General features: G+C 47.6%; 1 protein-coding gene, 1 long non-coding RNA gene and 2 other non-coding genes across 4 annotated transcripts; all 4 read right to left on the minus strand.

Annotated features, from left to right (window-relative positions):
* Positions 1-565: 565 nt before the first annotated feature.
* LOC124705957 lies at positions 566-1,630 on the minus strand. Its single transcript, XM_047237639.1, has one exon. The coding sequence runs from the start codon at positions 1,560-1,562 to the stop codon at positions 762-764; it is 801 nt and encodes a 266-aa protein (XP_047093595.1). The 5' UTR covers positions 1,563-1,630; the 3' UTR covers positions 566-761.
* A 6,822-nt stretch (positions 1,631-8,452) lies between these two features.
* TRNAR-CCU lies at positions 8,453-8,525 on the minus strand. Its single transcript has one exon. It is a non-coding gene; the product is annotated as a tRNA-Arg (tRNA).
* Positions 8,526-10,231: 1,706 nt separating this feature from the next.
* Positions 10,232-10,304, minus strand: TRNAR-CCU. Its single transcript has one exon. It is a non-coding gene; the product is annotated as a tRNA-Arg (tRNA).
* Positions 10,305-17,009: 6,705 nt separating this feature from the next.
* Positions 17,010-18,499, minus strand: LOC124705636. Its single transcript, XR_007004118.1, has 2 exons — positions 18,411-18,499; positions 17,010-17,473 (listed from the first exon to the last, which is right to left on the minus strand). It is a non-coding gene; the product is annotated as an uncharacterized LOC124705636 (long non-coding RNA).
* Positions 18,500-19,518: the final 1,019 nt, after the last annotated feature.

Consider the following 19,518-nt stretch of genomic DNA (forward strand, 5'->3'; position numbering starts at 1 on the left):
TTACTGCCTCCATTCTTTAATAATCCCTCCGTCCTACTAAAATTGTCTGAAGTTTGTCAAAATATGGATGTATCTACCTACTAGATAGTGTCTATATACATCAAAATTTTAATAAAATTGAGACACTTTTGGTGAGTACAATGCCACTATCAAAATATCATTTTCATCTACACAAGGCTATTTTTTCCGCTAATTAATGTGAAGGTTGCATGATGACATAGATACGCCATATTCAACATGTTTAATTAGCCCAAAACAAGATGTTTTCTACATAATTAATCATGCAACTTAATAATTAATTTTGTTCTTTTGGTACATGGAAAATGAGATAGTGGAACGGAGGGGGTATCCTATTGGCATGGCATCTGATTCCGATCCGTCGAGTCATGTCTCATGTGTCGTGCGGTCTGTTCTACTGCTACCTTTGTCCTGTTCGTATACCGACCGAGACACAAATTTTATTCCTTTTTTCGGGGTGAAGAGAGACGACGCATTTGAGATCGTTTTTATTTCTGCAATTTTTTACCGGAGATGCAGGAATCATCCGGTTCCATGAGCCGATCGATTCAGTAAAACCACGCAATTACTCTGCACCCATCGCGCGCCACAAAAGACGGCACCGATCCGACGAGGAAGACGAAGAGCGGGAGCAGGATCAGATGCATGAGAGTACCTAAGCTATCTAGCAAGATCGAGACCCTTGTTCTTCCATATGTACTTTGCACATGCTAGTAATTTCCCACCAGACCATCATCAGCTCATCATTCCACGACGACCATAGCTCCGGCCATGCACTCCTCGTCGCGCCGGAACCTTGTCTGCTTCGCGATGAACGCCTCCACCTTCCGCTGGAACTCCGCCGCGTCGTCCGTCCCGGGGGCCCACGCCGCCGCCACGTCCCGCGCCGACGCCGACGACCGCCGCCTGCGCCCGTTGTCCGACTCCGAACGCCGCATCAGTGGCATCAGCTGCTGCTCCGGGGACGCCGCGCGCCGGGACCCCACGCCGCGCGGGCTCATCTTCTCGGACCTGCTCCGCCTCGGCGCGCGGGCCTTGCTCAGGACGACGCGCGCTGCCGCGGAGGCCGCCGCAGGCTTGACCTCCTCCTCGAACACCGTCGCCATCTCCCTGCAGGGGACCACCTCGGGCGCCGATGTTGCCACCACCGCCGCCGGCGCTTCCCTTCCCGGCGTCGGCATCGTCGGGGCGGCATATGAAGGGAACCTGTCGGCGGACGGCACCGCGGGCATCTGGTCGACGGCGAAGCCGGCAGAGGCGGCACCGGTGGCGGGGTGGTTGGTGGCGGAGGAGACCGGTGACGAGTCCCGCTCGCGCCTGGACAGCGCCAGTAAAAGAAGCACGATGGCGTTGCCGAGGACGAACACGAAGCGCGGGCTGAAGAGGAGGCTGCCGGCGACGCGCACCGCGGCGGCGGCCGCAGACGGCGCGTGGCAGGAGGACCAGGAGATGAGAGCCGCCAGGGCGAGGAGCTCCCCCACCCGCAGCATCCGGAACAGGAGGTGTAGACGCAGCGCTGCTCCGGTCGCGGCCATGGCAGACATGCAGCGGCGCGGCACGAGCACGTGATGAAGCTGTGGTTCTTGGGGTTTGGCTCTGCTTCGGCTTCTTCTTGGAGGAGAGCGTGGGAGAGTGGGAGAGGTAGCACTTGGCAGAGGTGGGATGGATGGGGTGTTTATATAGCCGGTTTCTGGTGGCCTTTTCGGTTCCATAGATATTCATATTTATCTCCTTGTTATAATAGTGGATATTTTTGTGACTAAGCGCATGGTGATCTTTTCTAGTTGCTAGGAGAACTGGTGTTGGTTATGGAAATGCACATCAGAACTTTATTATTTAACAGATGTGTAACGGGGTCTTCCTGTTGGATGACAATGAACAATTGGGTGGCATCAGTACTCAAATGGAATCTGAAAACCACCCAAGTAGTTTCTTTCAATGGATTTTTGTAGGAAACTATTGTATGGGTTTCCTGTTGGATGAAAAATAGGAGGACTTGTGTTGGTTATGGAAATCATTGGAATGTATTGTATATCACATTTTCATATCTACTAGACATGAAATGGAGAGGTGTTTTAGTATAGGATGACAATGGTTGGTTGGTTTGTTTTAATACCCAACAGGAGATCCGAAAGTTTGATGGTAGTGGGTATTGAAGTCAAGATGGCTCTACATTCAAAATGTAATGCCAATGCACACATCGGGAAAAAAGAATATGGACATATAGGAAATAGTTGTATGCATTTTTTTAAGTTGCTAGGAGGACTTGTGCTGGTGATTGAAATGTACATCAAGGCTTTAGTATTAAGTGACGTTACTGTTGGATGACAATGATTTGGTGGCATCAGTACTCAAACAGAATATTAGAACCACCCAAGAGTTCTATATTGGTAGTAGTAGTGACTAAAGTCAAAAGAATTCCAAATTGGAAATGTTATGCCAAAGTGTGCATCAAGGGAATTATTAAAGTGTTCCCTTCTCTGCAAGTGGTACATCGATAAAATTGTTCCATGTACAATGACTGCAAGTTAATTTTCAATGCATTTCTACGATTTGTGGATAACTTTTGGGGCCAGGTCTGAGACGTGAAGTTTTATTCCACAAGAACCAAAATGTGGTCTTATAGATATTGCATTATCTCAGTGGTACTCTTGATGCCTCTCTAGCTTGCGGGATTCCATTAGCATATGAATAGGAATAGGCTTGACATATGAATTCTATGTCTTGACATGATGAGTGTTATGAAAGTGGAAAATACGCGCAGTACAGTTTTTTTTGGTTGCGGGCAGAAAAAAGCATATAAACTTTCTTGAATGATTAGGTGTTTCACATATAGTTGTAATAGAAATGATGGTCATTTTCTCACCTTTCTAGTCAATTGGCCCTTTTTTGTTTAGAATTGTATGTATATTGAACGTTTAGTCAATTGACCCTTTTTTGTTTAGAATTGCATTTTCTCAACGTTCTAGTAGTATTTACGAAAACTAAATGGGTTGCAATCTTACGAAAAATTGGGTGGGCGTGATGGTTTGTGGTTGCTAGCTAGGACAAAAGCTCTTCGATACTGAAGTTTACATCAAGGCTTTATAATTAACAGAAATAGAGCGACCTGCTATCGTGGGATGACTATGGTTGCTTGGTGGTATTACTCAAATAGAACAATAGAAAGCCCACCAAGTAGTTTTGTATTGGTACCAGTAGTAGTAATTGAAGTCAATCAAAAGGATTCGAAAATGGAAATATTATGCAGAAGTATACATCAGAAAATTTGTTGAAGTATTCACTTATGCAGGTGATGCATAGATAGAATTGTTCCATCCATGCCCCGGGTAACTTTTTCTTGATTTCTCCAGTTTGTTGATAACTTTGTGTCCGGGTGTGCGGCATGAGATTTTGTTCCACGCGAACCAAAATGCACCACCATAAATTTTGACCGTCTTGAATGTACCCTTGGGGTTTCTTTGAATTGTGGGGTTCCATAAACATATATGAATATGACTAGACATAATGCAAGAATTTGTGTCTCAAAATGGTGAATACTATAGAAACTAAAAAAATATAAGTGTTACTAAAATTCTTTTTGTTGCAGAACATAAAAGGTACAATCCTGTTTAAACATCTCTGTCGGCGGTTATGACCAGAAAATTGTCAGCCGAGAAGTGATCACTTCTGTGGGAATAAAATGCCGCAAACTAGCATAACTAAAATCACAAAGCTACGCGAATAGCCCCAGCGGGCGGCTGCGACCGAGAAATAATCACTTCCATGAAAATAAAATACCGCAATCAAGCATAACTGAAACCCAATTGTGTAAGGAGCATCTTGCTCATTAGCTATATGTAAAGTTTGAACCTGATTTTTCTTTACTTACGGTGCTATTCACACGTAATATGATTTCGATCAGATAACATGATTTAACGACAAACATGATGAGATGGGGGATCACGAGGTTTCTATGTGTTGTGATCGACTCCCGGGTAGCGTTGGCGTGGCTCGGCCCGGGCTAGATGGAGATTCGCGTGGTGGGGCAAACGATGCCGACCTCGATCAGTTGGGAGCTGGTCACTGTACGGGCTCTGGGATGGTCTCGGTCTGCACACTGCACTCTGGGCTAGCTGTAGCTTTGCTTGTTGCCCTGGAGAAAGCGACTGAAATCGTGGTCTCATGGACGCACCATTTCTCTCTTTCTCTCTCTCGTGTGGCCTTTCTCCACCATACTTTGCTGTTTTTTCTCCTCTCGTCTGCTCAGAGCCATGGACGTTTCGTGCAGTGATTTGTACAATGCCACTTGTCGATCTTGGATAGCACTTTCTCGGTTTAAATTAGTGGTCGCTGGTCTAGATACGTTTAAGCAGGTTCTCCTATTTTGAAAGAAAAAAATTAAGCTAGGCCAACTAATCTGGAACGGATCGAGTCTAGCAACTCTTGTGAAAGAAAATAGAAAACATACTCGAAAAGAAAAATGTTTGCCACGACCAACATGTCCTCTTGTCGTGTCGGGCGGACATGGGCAGGCCCTGGTCGGAGGTGAAGGCATCGCCAACCCGCACGCACGTTGGCACTGTGCCCTGCCTGCTGCATGCGCATATGTTGCCATGTTCGTGCATGGTTGCTGCGACGTTTTTTTGTTTTGTCCCTTGCTACGGCTTTGCACGAGGGGCCGAGGGTCTGACGCGCGCCGAGTCCGCCGGTGTCTCGCCAGCGATCGATGTCTCGTGTTTTGTTGTACACTCACGTGGATCGTGGCAAGTTGTTAACCTGACATGGACTGTGGTCTGCCCGTCCCACGTACGTACGTCCACGAGTTTTCAGGCGAGGCGTCCGGCCAGCCAACCAGATTCCCCAGCATCGCCTCTGAGCCCGTATGCCGAGATACCGCCGATTATCTTACTCCTACTAATATCATAACCCTAGTAAAAATATAAGGACGCTAAAAATAATAGAAATTATAAATAAATCTTTGGACCAACTAGCGATCACTAGACCTGAAGTCACAAACAGAGTTGGGCAGACTACCAAAGCAATGCTTGTTATAGTAGATGGACGAGAAATCGTCATGCTAAATTCTCAAAGAACCAGCACAACAGAGTAGCAACCATCGTCACTAATAATAACCGTAGATCCGAAGCCCCCCCCCCCCCCCCCCCCCCCCGTGTCCCTATTTGACACGTTATTGGCTAATGGCGATGTCGCGGTAGGCGATGAGCACGGAGAAGATGCCACGCGCCACAACTTTGAGGGTTTCGTCGGCGTGGACCTTGTAGAAGGGGTTTGGAAGGTGGCGTCAGCGGGCAGAGCATACGTATGGGAGGTCGACGCCTGAGACTAGGCGAACACGATTTGGAGCTAGGAGAGTGGCCGTGAGAATTTATCCTCGCTTTTATATAAATTTAGATCATAACATAACAATAGATATGGATTAACCACCGCTAAACCATAATTCCAATTGCAAAAGTTCAGCCCAGGACACTGCACAGAGGGTGACAGGCATGGGGCGATGGTGAGCTCACTCATTGTCGAAGGAGAGCGCAACGAAGCCCATGGATCTTGGCCTCTCAGCGCCACGCCTCCTTGCAGTCAGCGTGCTCCTCGCTCACCGCCGGTGAGGAGAGAGTGGCGCCTCATTCGCGGCAGCCACCTCTCCAATTACTTGACTCCCGCTAGACGAAGTTCCTAGACGGGACAACCTCAATGTCCTCCTCATTATGTACCGGCGACAGTGGTCGGGGAGCCCACCTCGCATCGACACTCGAGCTCTCCGCACCTGCAAACAAAGGCAACATCTTGACCCCGTGGTTCGTGAATTGGTGGAAACCATAGGCTCCTCATCGGGGGTGAGGTGCTCTTCGGGGAAAAGTGCTCTCTCGGTGGCAGGGATAAGTGCTCTCTCGGCGGCGACAAGGTCATGCTACGGCATACCGTGTCGCCTTGGTTGAGCTGTTGACCGGCCACATTGAGTGGTGGGGATGCTGGATCCCTCGGTATCAGCGACTAGGATAAGTGCTCTCTCGGCGGCAGTAAGGTCGTGCTACAGCATATCACGTCGCCTCGGTTGAACTGTTGATCAGCCACATCGAGTGGTGGGGGGATGCTGGATCCCTCGGTATAGGCAGCTAGGATAAGTGCGCTCTCGGCGGCGGTGAGGTCGTGCTACGACATATCGCTTCACCTCGGTTGAGCTGTTGATCAGCCACATTGAGTGGTGGGGTTGGATCCCTCGGTGTAGGCTGCAGGGATAAGTGCTCTCTCGGCAGCAGTGAGGTCGTGCTACGGCATACCATGTCGCCTCGATTGAGCTGTTGACCGCCCCATAGTGTGGTGCTGATGCTGGATCCCTCGGCATCGGCTACCGGAGGATATGGCCAGTTCATGCCTCATAAATTCTCACCCCCAACCCTAGCGGTCGGGCGGTACCAGTGGCGGAGCTTGCGGGCCCTGCTCAGAAACTATAAGGGCATGTACAATGGTAATATCTTAGCATTGCCATGTAGGATAAACGCTAAGATGGAGGAGAGAGAATGTTGAAAAAAAAGTTTGCCTTATCTTAATTTTTTTTGAGAGAGAGTGTCTTATCTTAATTAAGAGATGATCTTTTACTCTCTTAGCACAATTTCTCTCGCCACATATTTAGAATGTGTGGTTACTAGAGATAAAGCTAACATATCTAAATTAGGTCTCGTGTCGATCAACGCAGAGTGATAATCTGCTGATTAAACCTGCGATACGATAAGCTAGCGCACGCAGCCGTGTGCAACTGCCGATCGGTGTCCTGCGCGCGCATATGGCCGCTCGTCCGTCTGTTCTTTCTCGTCAGTGGCGCGCGCGGTTGGCTGGCGTTTGTGCGTTGGTTGGTTCCCTGGCCGCACAGGCTGACAGGCGAGGAGATCGACGACGGGACAGGACGGCCGGAGGAGGGTCGTCACAGACACAGACGACGGCAGAGCCGCCCACACGTGTAGCCATGGCGCCTTCAGTTTGTTTCGTGCTGCTCGATCGCGGCCGACGATGGAGACGACTCGACACCACAACGTACGATGGGTCATGGATGGATTGATCTACCCACACGATTTTCTCAACGATCGATCGCACCTAGCTTAGAGTAGCAACGTGTAGCCCCGAGCCGGGACTCCGCGACCATCCCCTAGCTAAACAAACAAATCAAGAAACTCCTCGCCTAGCTCGGCAACACACACTACTGCCTCCAAACCAAACTGGGTAAATCGAATCCACCCAACAGCCACGTACGTACCTCGAAAACCCATTAACAAACAGTCACCTCACCTCACCTGATCGATCACCCACATCGCACATGCACCTCCATGAATCATTCGCCCTCCTGCCTAGACTGCCACTAAACCAAACCGGAGTAAGATCACATCTTACCCATCATCGCATCGAAAGGAAAACACTCCTCAAACAATCACATGATCGACACGTACCACCCTGCGCGCACGCACATGCACATCATTACCGCCACGCACACGAAAGACAATTTCTTGACTTCTTCATCCCTTTTCTTTTCCTTTCCTTCGAACCATCCATGGAACAATTTTGATTCTGCCTAAAGGCTAACAAAAGCAAAGGCTAACAAGCTACCTTGGCTAGCTGAAAGGCGTAGGCGGACTGTTAATTATGCGTCGGGTCGTCTTCGTCTACGGCTCACCCATGTGCCTGCGAGGTTGCCGGTTTGCGATAATGCGAGTTAATTATTATGATCGGATGCAAAGGTAATTAACAAACCTCTTGTGGCGCCACACACGCCCACTACTCTACATATCTTAACATGATCTACATATGTTAACAAAAAGAGGGGTTTTGGTGGGGGGACATGGTGGCGCGGTGGCGCCGCTTCGCCGTTCATCGCAGCCAGCAAGCCAACCAGCAGGGTAATCAAAGTATAATTAAACATTGGTGTCCGGCCATAAACATCGTCAAGGCGCAGCTTCGTCGACTTGACCTATATGCAATGTGCTGAAGCTCCTGCTCAGTACTAGTTCAGCACTGGCTGGTGTAGAATATAGTATATAGTGCACGTCCGTGGCTCTGAATTTCAAAACAAGGTGGCGGCCATGATTGACTATTCTGGTCCTGCTGCAAGTAACGAGGCCAGATGATGTGTAGACTTGCCATGGGATCGGCTCCAACCGCAATGCTCCAATCGAGTTTCAGATTCTTACGGGTTAGTTTTCGTGTGCGTTTCAGCGATGACTAGAAACTTAGCTTTGCGTAAAGCTAGTGAAAGTTTTGCTCAACATTCTACTAGGAATAACAACTTTTTCTGAGTGGCCTAAAAAACAAGAACTTTTGAGTTGGAGCCGATCTATCCACTGTGTTTGAGGGTCCTTTCTGAAGGAAGAAAACATCATTTGAGCGTGAAAGAAAAAAAGCAAAGTGTAATCAAATAAAAAAAAAGGAAATACTGAATTACAAGAAGCGCGCCAGGTAGGGGTCGAACCTACGGCCTTCCGCTTAGGAAACGGACGCTCTATCCACTGAGCTACAGGCGCTGTGCGACGGTAACTTTAAATTTACCCAACTTATCCATAGAATTCTCATACATGGACGAGAACAAACAAGTGGAGAAAAAACATACGGATAATTCCAGATTATATTCCATCAACTTTAAGTACAGCACCAAGTGATTCCTAGCTACAGGCTCCGTGGTGCCCCAGTAACACTTTTGCAACTCAAGTCGAATTATCTGCCTACGTGCCCAACAAATTCAACCACGAGCGAAACCGTGTTAAGAAACGGATATGTGCCTTCCCAGGCAGCGAACAGAATCTGATGCCGCAACTAAAAAGCCTCACTAATTCTCCCTCCTCTCTCTTATTTGCTCCGCTTTACTGATCCCACTTGTCCCCAAAGCACCTTTCTAAATGCCCCATCTTATCACCATAATTCCCCAAAATTCCTTCCGGTTCATGTTGCATCTGGTGCCTTGTCGTCGCCTCCACGGGAATTCTTCATTTCCGATTCGTGATTCTCAGCTGGTGCTATCGTGTCTGCCATCTCCGACCCATGCAAGTATAGAGGAGATCACGCAGAACTGAGGGGTCGTTTAGAAGTTAGAACACAGGAAAAATTCATTTTCATCATGTAATTTTTCCATGTACTGATCACTTCAGACTGTTCAAGGAATTGGTACTAATTCATAGAGCGACAAGGTTGTTATTTGGATTATCCGATCTACCTTTTACTTTACAGGTGATCATCCAGGTCTCAACACGTCAGGAGTAATGCCCTTTTTTTTTTTTTGAGAAATCAACGGGGGGCGATTTGCCCACCTGAACTTCATTTATCATTAAAAATCAGGAATACAAGTAGCGACGCCAGGGGGGAGGCTGCAAAGAGACAACATCCCCTGGGTCCGGGGGCGGCATACCGCGCCCACGGTGTACAAAAAAGGGGGGGGGGATAGGGGGATACATTGAGGGAGATGCTAGGAGATTGAGCGGCACCGGGCCAACGGGGGACCCGTGTCGACCCTAGGAGGGGCGCGGACGACCCATAAGCGGAGGTGGTCGACGACCAAAGCGATCACCCGGGCGGTAGGCATGTGAACTGCGTCGAAGACCATCCTGTTCCGGGACTTCCAAATGGACCATAGGAGAGCCAGGATGACAGTGTTCCGCACCCTCTTGTGCATATGTGGGAGATCTCTAGAGAGGCCATCAAGGAGGGTTGGTAGATCATCATCACTGCGGGGACCCCTCGAGGGGGAGACGATGTCCCACAAAGCCCGGAGGCGCGGGCATCGAACGAAGAGGTGCACGATGCTCTCTGTGTGGCCGGGGCAAAACGGACAATCGGGGGAGGGCACACACCCTAGGCGGTGTAGCATCGCACGGGTTCTGGTTTTTTGGAGGCGTAGAATCCAGAAGAACACCCGAACTTTGAGCGGTGCGAAGCAGTCCCAGTTGATGTCTTGGCCGGGGACGACGCATCCCGAAGAGTGCAGGGCCCGATAGACGTTCCCAGTGACGACTAGAAACTTAGCTTTGCGTAAAGCTAGTGAAAGTTTTGCTCAACATTCTACTAGGAATAACAACTTTTTCTGAGTGGCCTAAAAAACAAGAACTTTTGAGTTGGAGCCGATCTATCCACTGTGTTTGAGGGTCCTTTCTGAAGGAAGAAAACATCATTTGAGCGTGAAAGAAAAAAAGCAAAGTGTAATCAAATAAAAAAAAAGGAAATACTGAATTACAAGAAGCGCGCCAGGTAGGGGTCGAACCTACGGCCTTCCGCTTAGGAAACGGACGCTCTATCCACTGAGCTACAGGCGCTGTGCGACGGTAACTTTAAATTTACCCAACTTATCCATAGAATTCTCATACATGGACGAGAACAAACAAGTGGAGAAAAAACATACGGATAATTCCAGATTATATTCCATCAACTTTAAGTACAGCACCAAGTGATTCCTAGCTACAGGCTCCGTGGTGCCCCAGTAACACTTTTGCAACTCAAGTCGAATTATCTGCCTACGTGCCCAACAAATTCAACCACGAGCGAAACCGTGTTAAGAAACGGATATGTGCCTTCCCAGGCAGCGAACAGAATCTGATGCCGCAACTAAAAAGCCTCACTAATTCTCCCTCCTCTCTCTTATTTGCTCCGCTTTACTGATCCCACTTGTCCCCAAAGCACCTTTCTAAATGCCCCATCTTATCACCATAATTCCCCAAAATTCCTTCCCGTTCATGTTGCATCTGGTGCCTTGTCGTCGCCTCCACGGGAATTCTTCATTTCCGATTCGTGATTCTCACCTGGTGCTATCGTGTCTGCCATAGTGCCATCTCCGACCCATGCAAGTATAGAGGAGATCACGCAGAACTGAGGGGTCGTTTAGAAGTTAGAACACAGGAAAAATTCATTTTCATCATGTAATTTTTCCATGTACTGGGAGAAACAAGCAGCGACGAGTCACGCCGCCGCAGCAGCGACGAGTCACGCCGCCGCGAGGGACGAGTCGCGCCGCCACCAGGCCGTCTCCCGCCGCGGCCAGGCCGTCCTCCGTCGCGGCTAGAGCGCCCCCGCCCACCGCGCTGCCCCGAAGACCGCGCCGCCGCCAGGCCATCTCCCGCCGCCGCCAGGCAGACCGTCTCCTGCGCCGCGGGACGGACGCCTTCCGCGAGGCCGCGGCCCGGGCGGCGCGGGACCTCCCGTCCTCCGCGCACGCGCTCGATGGGCTCGCCGACATCGTCGCCCTGGGCAAGGACGCCCTCGCCCAGGCCGCCGCCTCCTCCGCCTCCCCCCCGTCCGCGGACGCCGAATCCGACCTCAGCTCCGCGTCGGGCCACCTCCGCTACTACAGCCACTTCGAGGCGCAGCTGCGCGCGCTCCAGTCGGATCCGGCCACCTTCGCCGCCGATCCCGACGACGTCGAGGACTTCGCGGCCTGGAGGAGGGAGGCCGGGTTCTGCGTCGACGAGCGGCAGGAGGAGATCGAGGCGCTCTGCTACGAGAGCGACGCCGTGGAGGGCATGCTGGACCGGCTCGTGCCCGCCGCTGTGGACGCCGAGCTGTTCTGGGCGAGGTACTTCTACCGCATCCACAGGCTCAAGCAGCAGGAGGACGCCAGGGCCAAGTTCGTGAAGCGGGTCATCGCGCAGGAGGAGGAGGAGGATCTCAGCTGGGAGCTGGATGATGAGGAACCAGCACCAGAGGAGGAGATTAAGCAGGCATCGATCAGTGAAGAACCAAAACTTTCTTCTAATTTGATTAGCCTAGGGGTTTCCTTGGGTTTTCGGTCTGATGAGATTTCTGTTTCGGCTAATGTGTTGAGACAAACGGAGCTTGACCGTCTAACGGTTGCTCCGAATGTCTCCACTGGGCCTGAAACGACAGTTATAGACGATGATGATGATGACGACATCCTAGATGGTCAAATTCTCTCGGCTATAATTGGCAACATTTCAGAAGTTGATTTAGAACACGCGGAGCTTAGTTCTGATTTACAAGCGTCCGAACGTGGTTCTCGATCATCGGCTGGAAAGAAATCTCGCGGTATGATAAGAACTCTAAATCTAAAATAGTTTCTCGATGAATGGCATGTTCCGGAATAGCAGAGGTCTTCGTGACTTGGCTAAGCATTCCCACATTGCTGATGGTTGTAGAGATTATGATTTAGATTTTCTTGCTATTTCGGAGACGGGTAGGCGGAATTTCTCTCAAAGTTTTCTCGACCGTTTGTCAGGCGGGATTAACTTTCAGTGGTTTTCTCGCCCGCCCCGTGGTAGGTCTGGGGGCATTTTACTCGGCGTCCGTACGGACACCATGACCGTTTTGGCTAGTTCCGATGGAGAGTATCACATTAAACTCGACATTCAGAATAAAGCCGATGGTTTCATATGGAGTCCGGTCGTCGTATATGGTGCCGCCCGGGGAAGTGTTTAAGGCTGACTTTTTACGTGAGTTGGTAAACCTTACAAAGGATAATCCTTATCCGATTTTAATCGGAGGTGATTTTAATTTGTTGAGGTTCCCTCATGAGAAAAGTAAAGGCCGCTTTGATGGTCATTGGCCTTTCTTGTTCAACGCCGTCATCGATAGCCTGGATTTAAGAGAGGTGTTTATGATCGGTCGGCGGTTACTTGGGCAAACAGCTTGCCGGAGCCCACATACGAGAAACTAGATCGCGTGTTGATGGATACCGAATGGGAAAGTAAATACCCTATGGTGTCGGTCCGTGCACTAGAACGTATTGAAAAAGCTGTCCGACCACGCTCCCATCCTTCTAACCACCGGGAATCCTGGACCTGTTTGTAAACGGCCGTTCAAATTTGAACTTGGCTGGATATATCGAGAGGGATTTCATGATATGGTTAAAAGGGTTTGGGAAAGACCGGTCGGGGAAGTACACCTATCTTGAGATGGAATAATAAAATGCGGTCTATGCGCAAACATCTCTCTGGTTGGGCTGCCCATACGAGCTGGTATTCTTAAAAAGAAAAGACTCGCTTATCAAATGTGATTGATGAGCTTGAGGCTGTTGCGGAGATTAGACCACTGTCTACACATGAGATTGAACTTAAAAATCAATCCAATGAACAGATGGCCGGTCTTCTCCGCGAAGAGGAACTCAAATGGTATCAACGATCCAAGGCTCAATTCATCTTGGAAGGAGACTCAAATACGAGGTATTTCCATGGCTTAGCCAATGGGAGACACCGGAAAAAACGTATTCACTCTCTTATTCAAGATGAAGGGTTGATTGAAGGCCATGAGCAACTCAAGTCTTACATTACTAACTATTATAAGGGTCTGTTTGGTCCTCCGGAGGAAAGTAATTTTACTCTTAACGAGGACTTAACGGATGATATACCCCAAGTTTCTTTGGAAGAAAACGGCTTGCTAACCGCACCTTATACTGAGGAAGAGGTTAAGAAGGCAGTTTTCCAAATGGAATGCAACAAAGCACCGGGTCCAGATGGTTTTCCAGCAGAGTTTTATCAAACCTTCTGGGATACTATTAAATCGGACCTTCTAGATCTGTTCAGTGATTTACACATTGGACAACTAGAATTATTTCGTCTAAATTTTGGTGAAGTTATCTTGTTACCGAAAATTAATGAGGCAGAAAGGATCCAACAATATAGACCCATTTGCCTATTAAATGTAAGTTTCAAGATTTTCACTAAAGTGGCCACCATTAGACTTAATACGGTTGCGGATCATGTGGTTTTACCATCGCAAACAGCCTTTATGCAAGGACGGAATATCCTTGATGGAGTGGCGGTTTTGCATGAGACGGTACATGAGATGCATTCTAAGAAATTAAATGGGGTTATTTTAAAGCTTGATTTTGAGAAGGCGTATGATAAAGTTAAATGGTCTTTCCTTCAACGGACACTCGGGATGAAAGGCTTTTCGCCCGAGTGGCGAGCTCTAATTAATGATTTCGTGTATGGTGGTAGTGTGGCTATACGGGTCAATGATGACACCGGACACTACTTCCAAACGCGAAAAGGGTTACGCCAAGGGGATCCGTTATCTCCGATGTTGTTTAACATCGTAGCGGATATGTTGGCGGTACTCATAGAGCGGGCCAAGTCCGATGGTCAAATTGAAGGGGTGATTCCACATCTAGTTGATGGTGGCTTATCTATCCTTCAATACGCCGATGACACAATTCTTTTTATGGATCATGATCTTGAAAAAGCTCGAAATCTGAAATTAATTTTAGCAGCTTTTGAGCAATTATCGGGATTGAAAATTAACTTCCATAAAAGTGAATTATTCTGCTTCGGTGATGCCCAAGACGATGTAGCTCTGTATACAGAGTTATTTGGTTGCGGGCAAGGCCAATTTCCGATTCGCTATTTGGGTATTCCGATTCACTATCGGAGACTGACAATTGCGGAATGGAAATCGATGGAAGAAAGATTACAAAAACGCCTCAGTAGTTGGAAAGGTAAACTCGTTGTCCCCGGGTGGAAGATTGGTACTCATTAATTCAGTACTAACTAATATGGTACCGTATATGTTATCATTCTTCATCTTACCCAAAGGAATTCCGCACAAACTCGATTATTATCGATCCAGCATTCTTTTGGCAAGGGGACAACGAGAAAAAGAAATATCGATCGGTTAAATGGAGTATAGTTTGTAGTCCCAAAGATCAAGGAGGGCTTGGAGTTCATGACCCGGAGGTCAAGAACTCAGCGCTCACTGGGTAAATGGCTTTTTAAGCTACTTATCGAGGATGGGATTTGGCAAACTATACTTCGGAGAAAGTATATCGGCTCGAAGACATTATCTCAAGTGGTTTGGAAACCCGGGGATTCACACTTCGGGCTGGTCTTATGGCGACAAAAAATGTCTTTTTCGACATGGGACTTTCTCCATTAAGAATGGAGCACGGATACGGTTCCGGGAAGATGCTTGGCTCGACAATGCACCCCTATGTGAACAGTATCCCGCTTTGTATAGAATTGTGCGTCGCCAAGGTGATACCATTGCAACCGTAATGGCTACCTCACCTCCGAATGTGACGTTCGGACGGGTTTTACTAGGACAAAGGCTCGTGGCATGGAACAACCTAATTCTGCGGCTTGGAGATATTCGGTTATCGCCGGAGCGGATGAATTTCGATGGAACCTCCACGTAGATGGTTCCTTTTATGTAAAATCTTTCTACAATGCGATGCTACTTTCTGATTTACCAGTTGATAATAATAAGAAAATTTGGAAGATGAAGATACCATTAAAAATTAAAATTTTTGGATGGTATCTTCGTCGAGGGGTTATTCTCACCAAAGACAATCTTGTTAAGCGGAATTGGCACGGAAGTACACGATGTGTCTTTTGTCATCATGATGAAACCATCAATCATTTATTCTTCCAAGTGCTGGCTTGCGAGATCTATATGGTCGGTCATCCAAGTAGCGTCTACCTTGTATCCTCCGACTAGTGTCGCGAATGTCTTTGGCAATTGGCTTCATGGTATCAACTCAAGGTTTAAAATGCTTCTTAGGATGGGGGCGCTAGCAGTTATCTGGGCGCTCTGGCTATGTAGAAATGACAAGATCTTTAATGACAAAAATTGCTCTTTGTTGCATGTTATCTACAGATGCACAGGTATTCTTCGTTCGTGGTTACCTCTTCGCGGGTGGAGAACCGAGACCTGTTTACGGAGGTCCGTACACGGTTGGAGGATACGGCGAGGGGTACTTTTTCCCTACATGGGTGGCAGCATAGTCTACGGATAGAAGCTCCACCTAGCTCTTAGGCGTTATATGATTCATCGTTCCGATATGTATTTCGCCTATTTTTGTTTTATGTAACTTTGGTCACTTTGAGACAACAAACGGCTGTGTGCATCCTGGTTATGCAGAGGCTGGATGTAATTGCTTCTTGAAGTAATAAAGCATCCTTTATCGAAAAAAATGTACTGATCACTTCAGACTGTTCAAGGAATTGGTACTAATTCATAGAGCGACAAGGTTGTTATTTGGATTATCCGATCTACCTTTTACTTTACAGGTGATCGTCCAGGTCTCAACACGTCAGGAGTAATGCCCTTTCACTAGCATTGTAGCCTAGGACCATGATCTACTACCTGTATTACCAGTACAAGACACCAAAAGGCGCTTTCTCTAGAAGGTTAGGAACGGGAGCTACTAGTAAAATACCCTTTGCTTTAGCCTTGATCATGCATCCATACCATACTGATTAGTGATTTTCTTACAGTAAGTGGTGCATCTTGGAGGGAGGAGCTGATCCATCACCCCCCATCATTACGGAGATTAGAGCGATAATCATCATGGTTTTAGCTCTTTTTAGGAGGGTTTTTACGGTACCCTATACTGCAGGTAGCAGTATACCACATCTCACAGTTAATTTGCCCAGGGCATGATAGACATTTGCAGCTTTTCACGTAGGGAGTTTCTGATGGGCCAAGATCTAAGCCCATTTGCAACCGAGGTTGCCGCTAGCCCTATGCCTCAGGCGATCACTAGCAGTGTGCATCTTGCCGCCACCACAGACATAGCCGGCCATGCCCTGTCCACCACATCCTTGTTCCTGTTCCCGGCACTCTCCCACCATCACCCGCTTGCCGCTGCTGTGTTTTTTACCTTGGCGGTCGCCCGCTCATCGACCTAGCCATAGCGTCCTCATCAGTGAAACCTCATCATAAGTAAATACATACTCTGAGATAGAATAAGATTATATCACAATATCAGCAAGCTGCCTAGTTAAGATTAGCAAGTTCGTTCTGTCTATATCAAGTGGAATCCATGACTGACAATTACAACTAAAAACAAAAATCCCATTATGTCTATTTCATTGCAAATTTCACCCGCAGCAATCCCATATGCAGATTCCATTGACAGTTTCACCAGTGGCAAATCCCTGTAATTTGTTTTCCATATGCCTCTCAACAGGGAGCTGGGTTCTGTTAACCAGACAATAACAAAACAAATAGTCTTACAACCGGAAAGAAAAATACAAAAACATAAAAGGTTTTCCTGTGCAACCAATACTCCATACAACTCTCAACACCCCTCAAAAGAGAGCCGGGTTCCATTACCAGTGAATAACATAACAAATAGTCTTACAGCCAGAAAGAAAAAGGCAAAAACATAAAACATTTTCCAATGTTGCAACCAGTACTTCAACACAACATCACGAGACCAGACTAGGATCTGAAGACAACCTGGTAACAGATGACTAGAGATAGACATCTACTACAGGCCATAAAGCGCAGTGACTGAACAGCAATATCTCAGAAACTGGCTGGAGAAGGAAGGCCAGCAACAGATGTTCAAGCTTCAGGAAACCACTATTCGTCTTTTTCATCATTCAATCCACATCGATATCTTCATCACTCTCAACTCCTCTGAAACTCAGAGTGTCCGCCCTTCTCGCCATCTCGTGCATCCTGACAGCAGCTTGCTGTAATCTGTCAGCTCCATCAACCACATTGCTTCTGGTTACTGCATCCCACAGACCTGCCCAATAACAAAGGAAGACACACATGTAACAGATCAACTCAACATGAGACGATCTGAGCTTCCCTTCAAATCAACCTCGATTTCGAGTTTCCCACAAAGCCCAACAAACCCTCGTAATAGTTTTATTTTTCGTGTTGCCTAGAAGCTGATAGCATAACTATAAACTGAATGTACAAGTTGATTGAACCCTTGTGCAGATACATCATGAATTTGACCTGTGGCAAACCCTCTGAATAGTTTTATTTTTTCGTTTTGCCTAGATGTTCATAGCGGAACTAGAAACTGAATGTTATAGTGATTATATTGTGATGCAACTACTTCTGCAAGGCTAGAATCATTGCTAAATTGAGTATGGCCAGATGTTCAGTTTAGAATGGTTAGTGTAGATTTCCAATTCAAGAAGAGCATCAAGAACCCCTTTGTCAACACCGTCAACATCAAAAAGATATCATAATGAAATACCGGGATTTACAACAATATGACATGAAATAAATATCACAAAGTTCTGAAGTATGCCAATTAGCCAGAGCATTATTCACTTGCTATATTCCTATTCACTTGATATCACAATACATATTGTGTATGCAGCCCTAGGTAAGAATCAAGTCCCAGCTGTCAACACTAACACTAAAAATGTAAACCAACCAAAAAGAAGTACTAATGCAATGTTCAGGTACATAATATCAATGCTAGTGCTACCCCCGTTGCCAACAGACATTTAGCGAATAGATGGTTGAAAAATAGGTAGTAATTGCTTGTTCTTTTTAAGCATTTGCATAATGCTGAAGGTTCTTGGTCAAGGATCTGTTCTTGGTTCATATATATCTAATTAACTCTGAACAAACACAAAGCCAACCAGTATTCCAAATGGAATGGGAACCAGATCAACTAACAGACATCTACATAGAGCTAAGGATTGAGGCGGGTGCATTACCTTAGTCATATGCCTGGCCACCCGCATCTTCATCAATGTGCTCGCCCTCTACCGCCGGCTCCGCCGCCTCGGCCTCGGCCCGGTGCTCGACCAGCTGGGTCGCGCGGCCACCCGCACCTTCATCGCCGCGCATGGCAGCTACCGCCGGATCCACCGCCTATGCCTCGGCCCCTTCAATTACGAGAGACTCTGTGGAGGGGTGCTTCCAATCACCGGCGTCGCTGCTGAAGCCGGACGAAGAGGAAGGCCTACGCGGGCGTGCGGCGGCGGCCGGAACCCTAGCTCGGAGGGGATTTTTCTTTTTGGCTGCTGAAAATAGGATAACGTTCTGGTAGGTCGAACCTGGGCTGTCTACAAGTTTTGATCTACCTAAAATGCCCTATGACGTTATACTGGTGGCTCAACTTTCAGCGGTGCACGCCTATACTGCTGGTGAGTTAGGCAACCCGAGTCGAACGGTATTGGTCGATCTGCACGGTTGGATCCAGCGATTGAAGGGCTCATATTCATCGCAGGGTACAGTAAAAGAGCTCCTTTTTAGACATGTTCATGACAATGTTTTCCAAGAGTAGGGCCCTGCCGGGTTTGGTGCCTCGAAGTCACAACCAGATAAAGCTACAGCGACGGCGAGAGAAAATGGCCAGCCGGCCAAGGAGAAAATGGGCGGCATCATGACAGGAGTTGGTTAAAGCCTAAGCTCCATCGCCAAAGGGGCATCATTGCCTCAACTTCCTCAGTCCTCACTGTCAGTGCTGGTGATTTGTATTTCTTTGTGTTACTATAATGTAATAATGCTGAGATCCTACCTTGCTAGGGCCTGTTGGTGCACATGGTTAATGGCTGAATGTTGGCTTGTCTAAGTCATGGGCCTCACCTGGTTCCGGAAGGCTGAAAAGAGGGACTCATCAGATTTGAGATGAGACTTGTACTGCACCTTGGATTGAACATATAAATCTTACATTAGATTCCATTCGATTATTCAACAATCATTGAGGCACGCATGGACGCGTGTAAGCTCCCAAATCATCTGCATGGAAAAACGAGAGTACATAATCATCATGAGGACATTTGTAAATTGTTTCAAAAGGCAGTAAATGTTCAGCAGAGA

This window comes from Lolium rigidum, chromosome 4, assembly GCF_022539505.1.
Source record: "Lolium rigidum isolate FL_2022 chromosome 4, APGP_CSIRO_Lrig_0.1, whole genome shotgun sequence".
In the NCBI taxonomy this organism is placed as follows: domain Eukaryota; kingdom Viridiplantae; phylum Streptophyta; class Magnoliopsida; order Poales; family Poaceae; genus Lolium; species Lolium rigidum.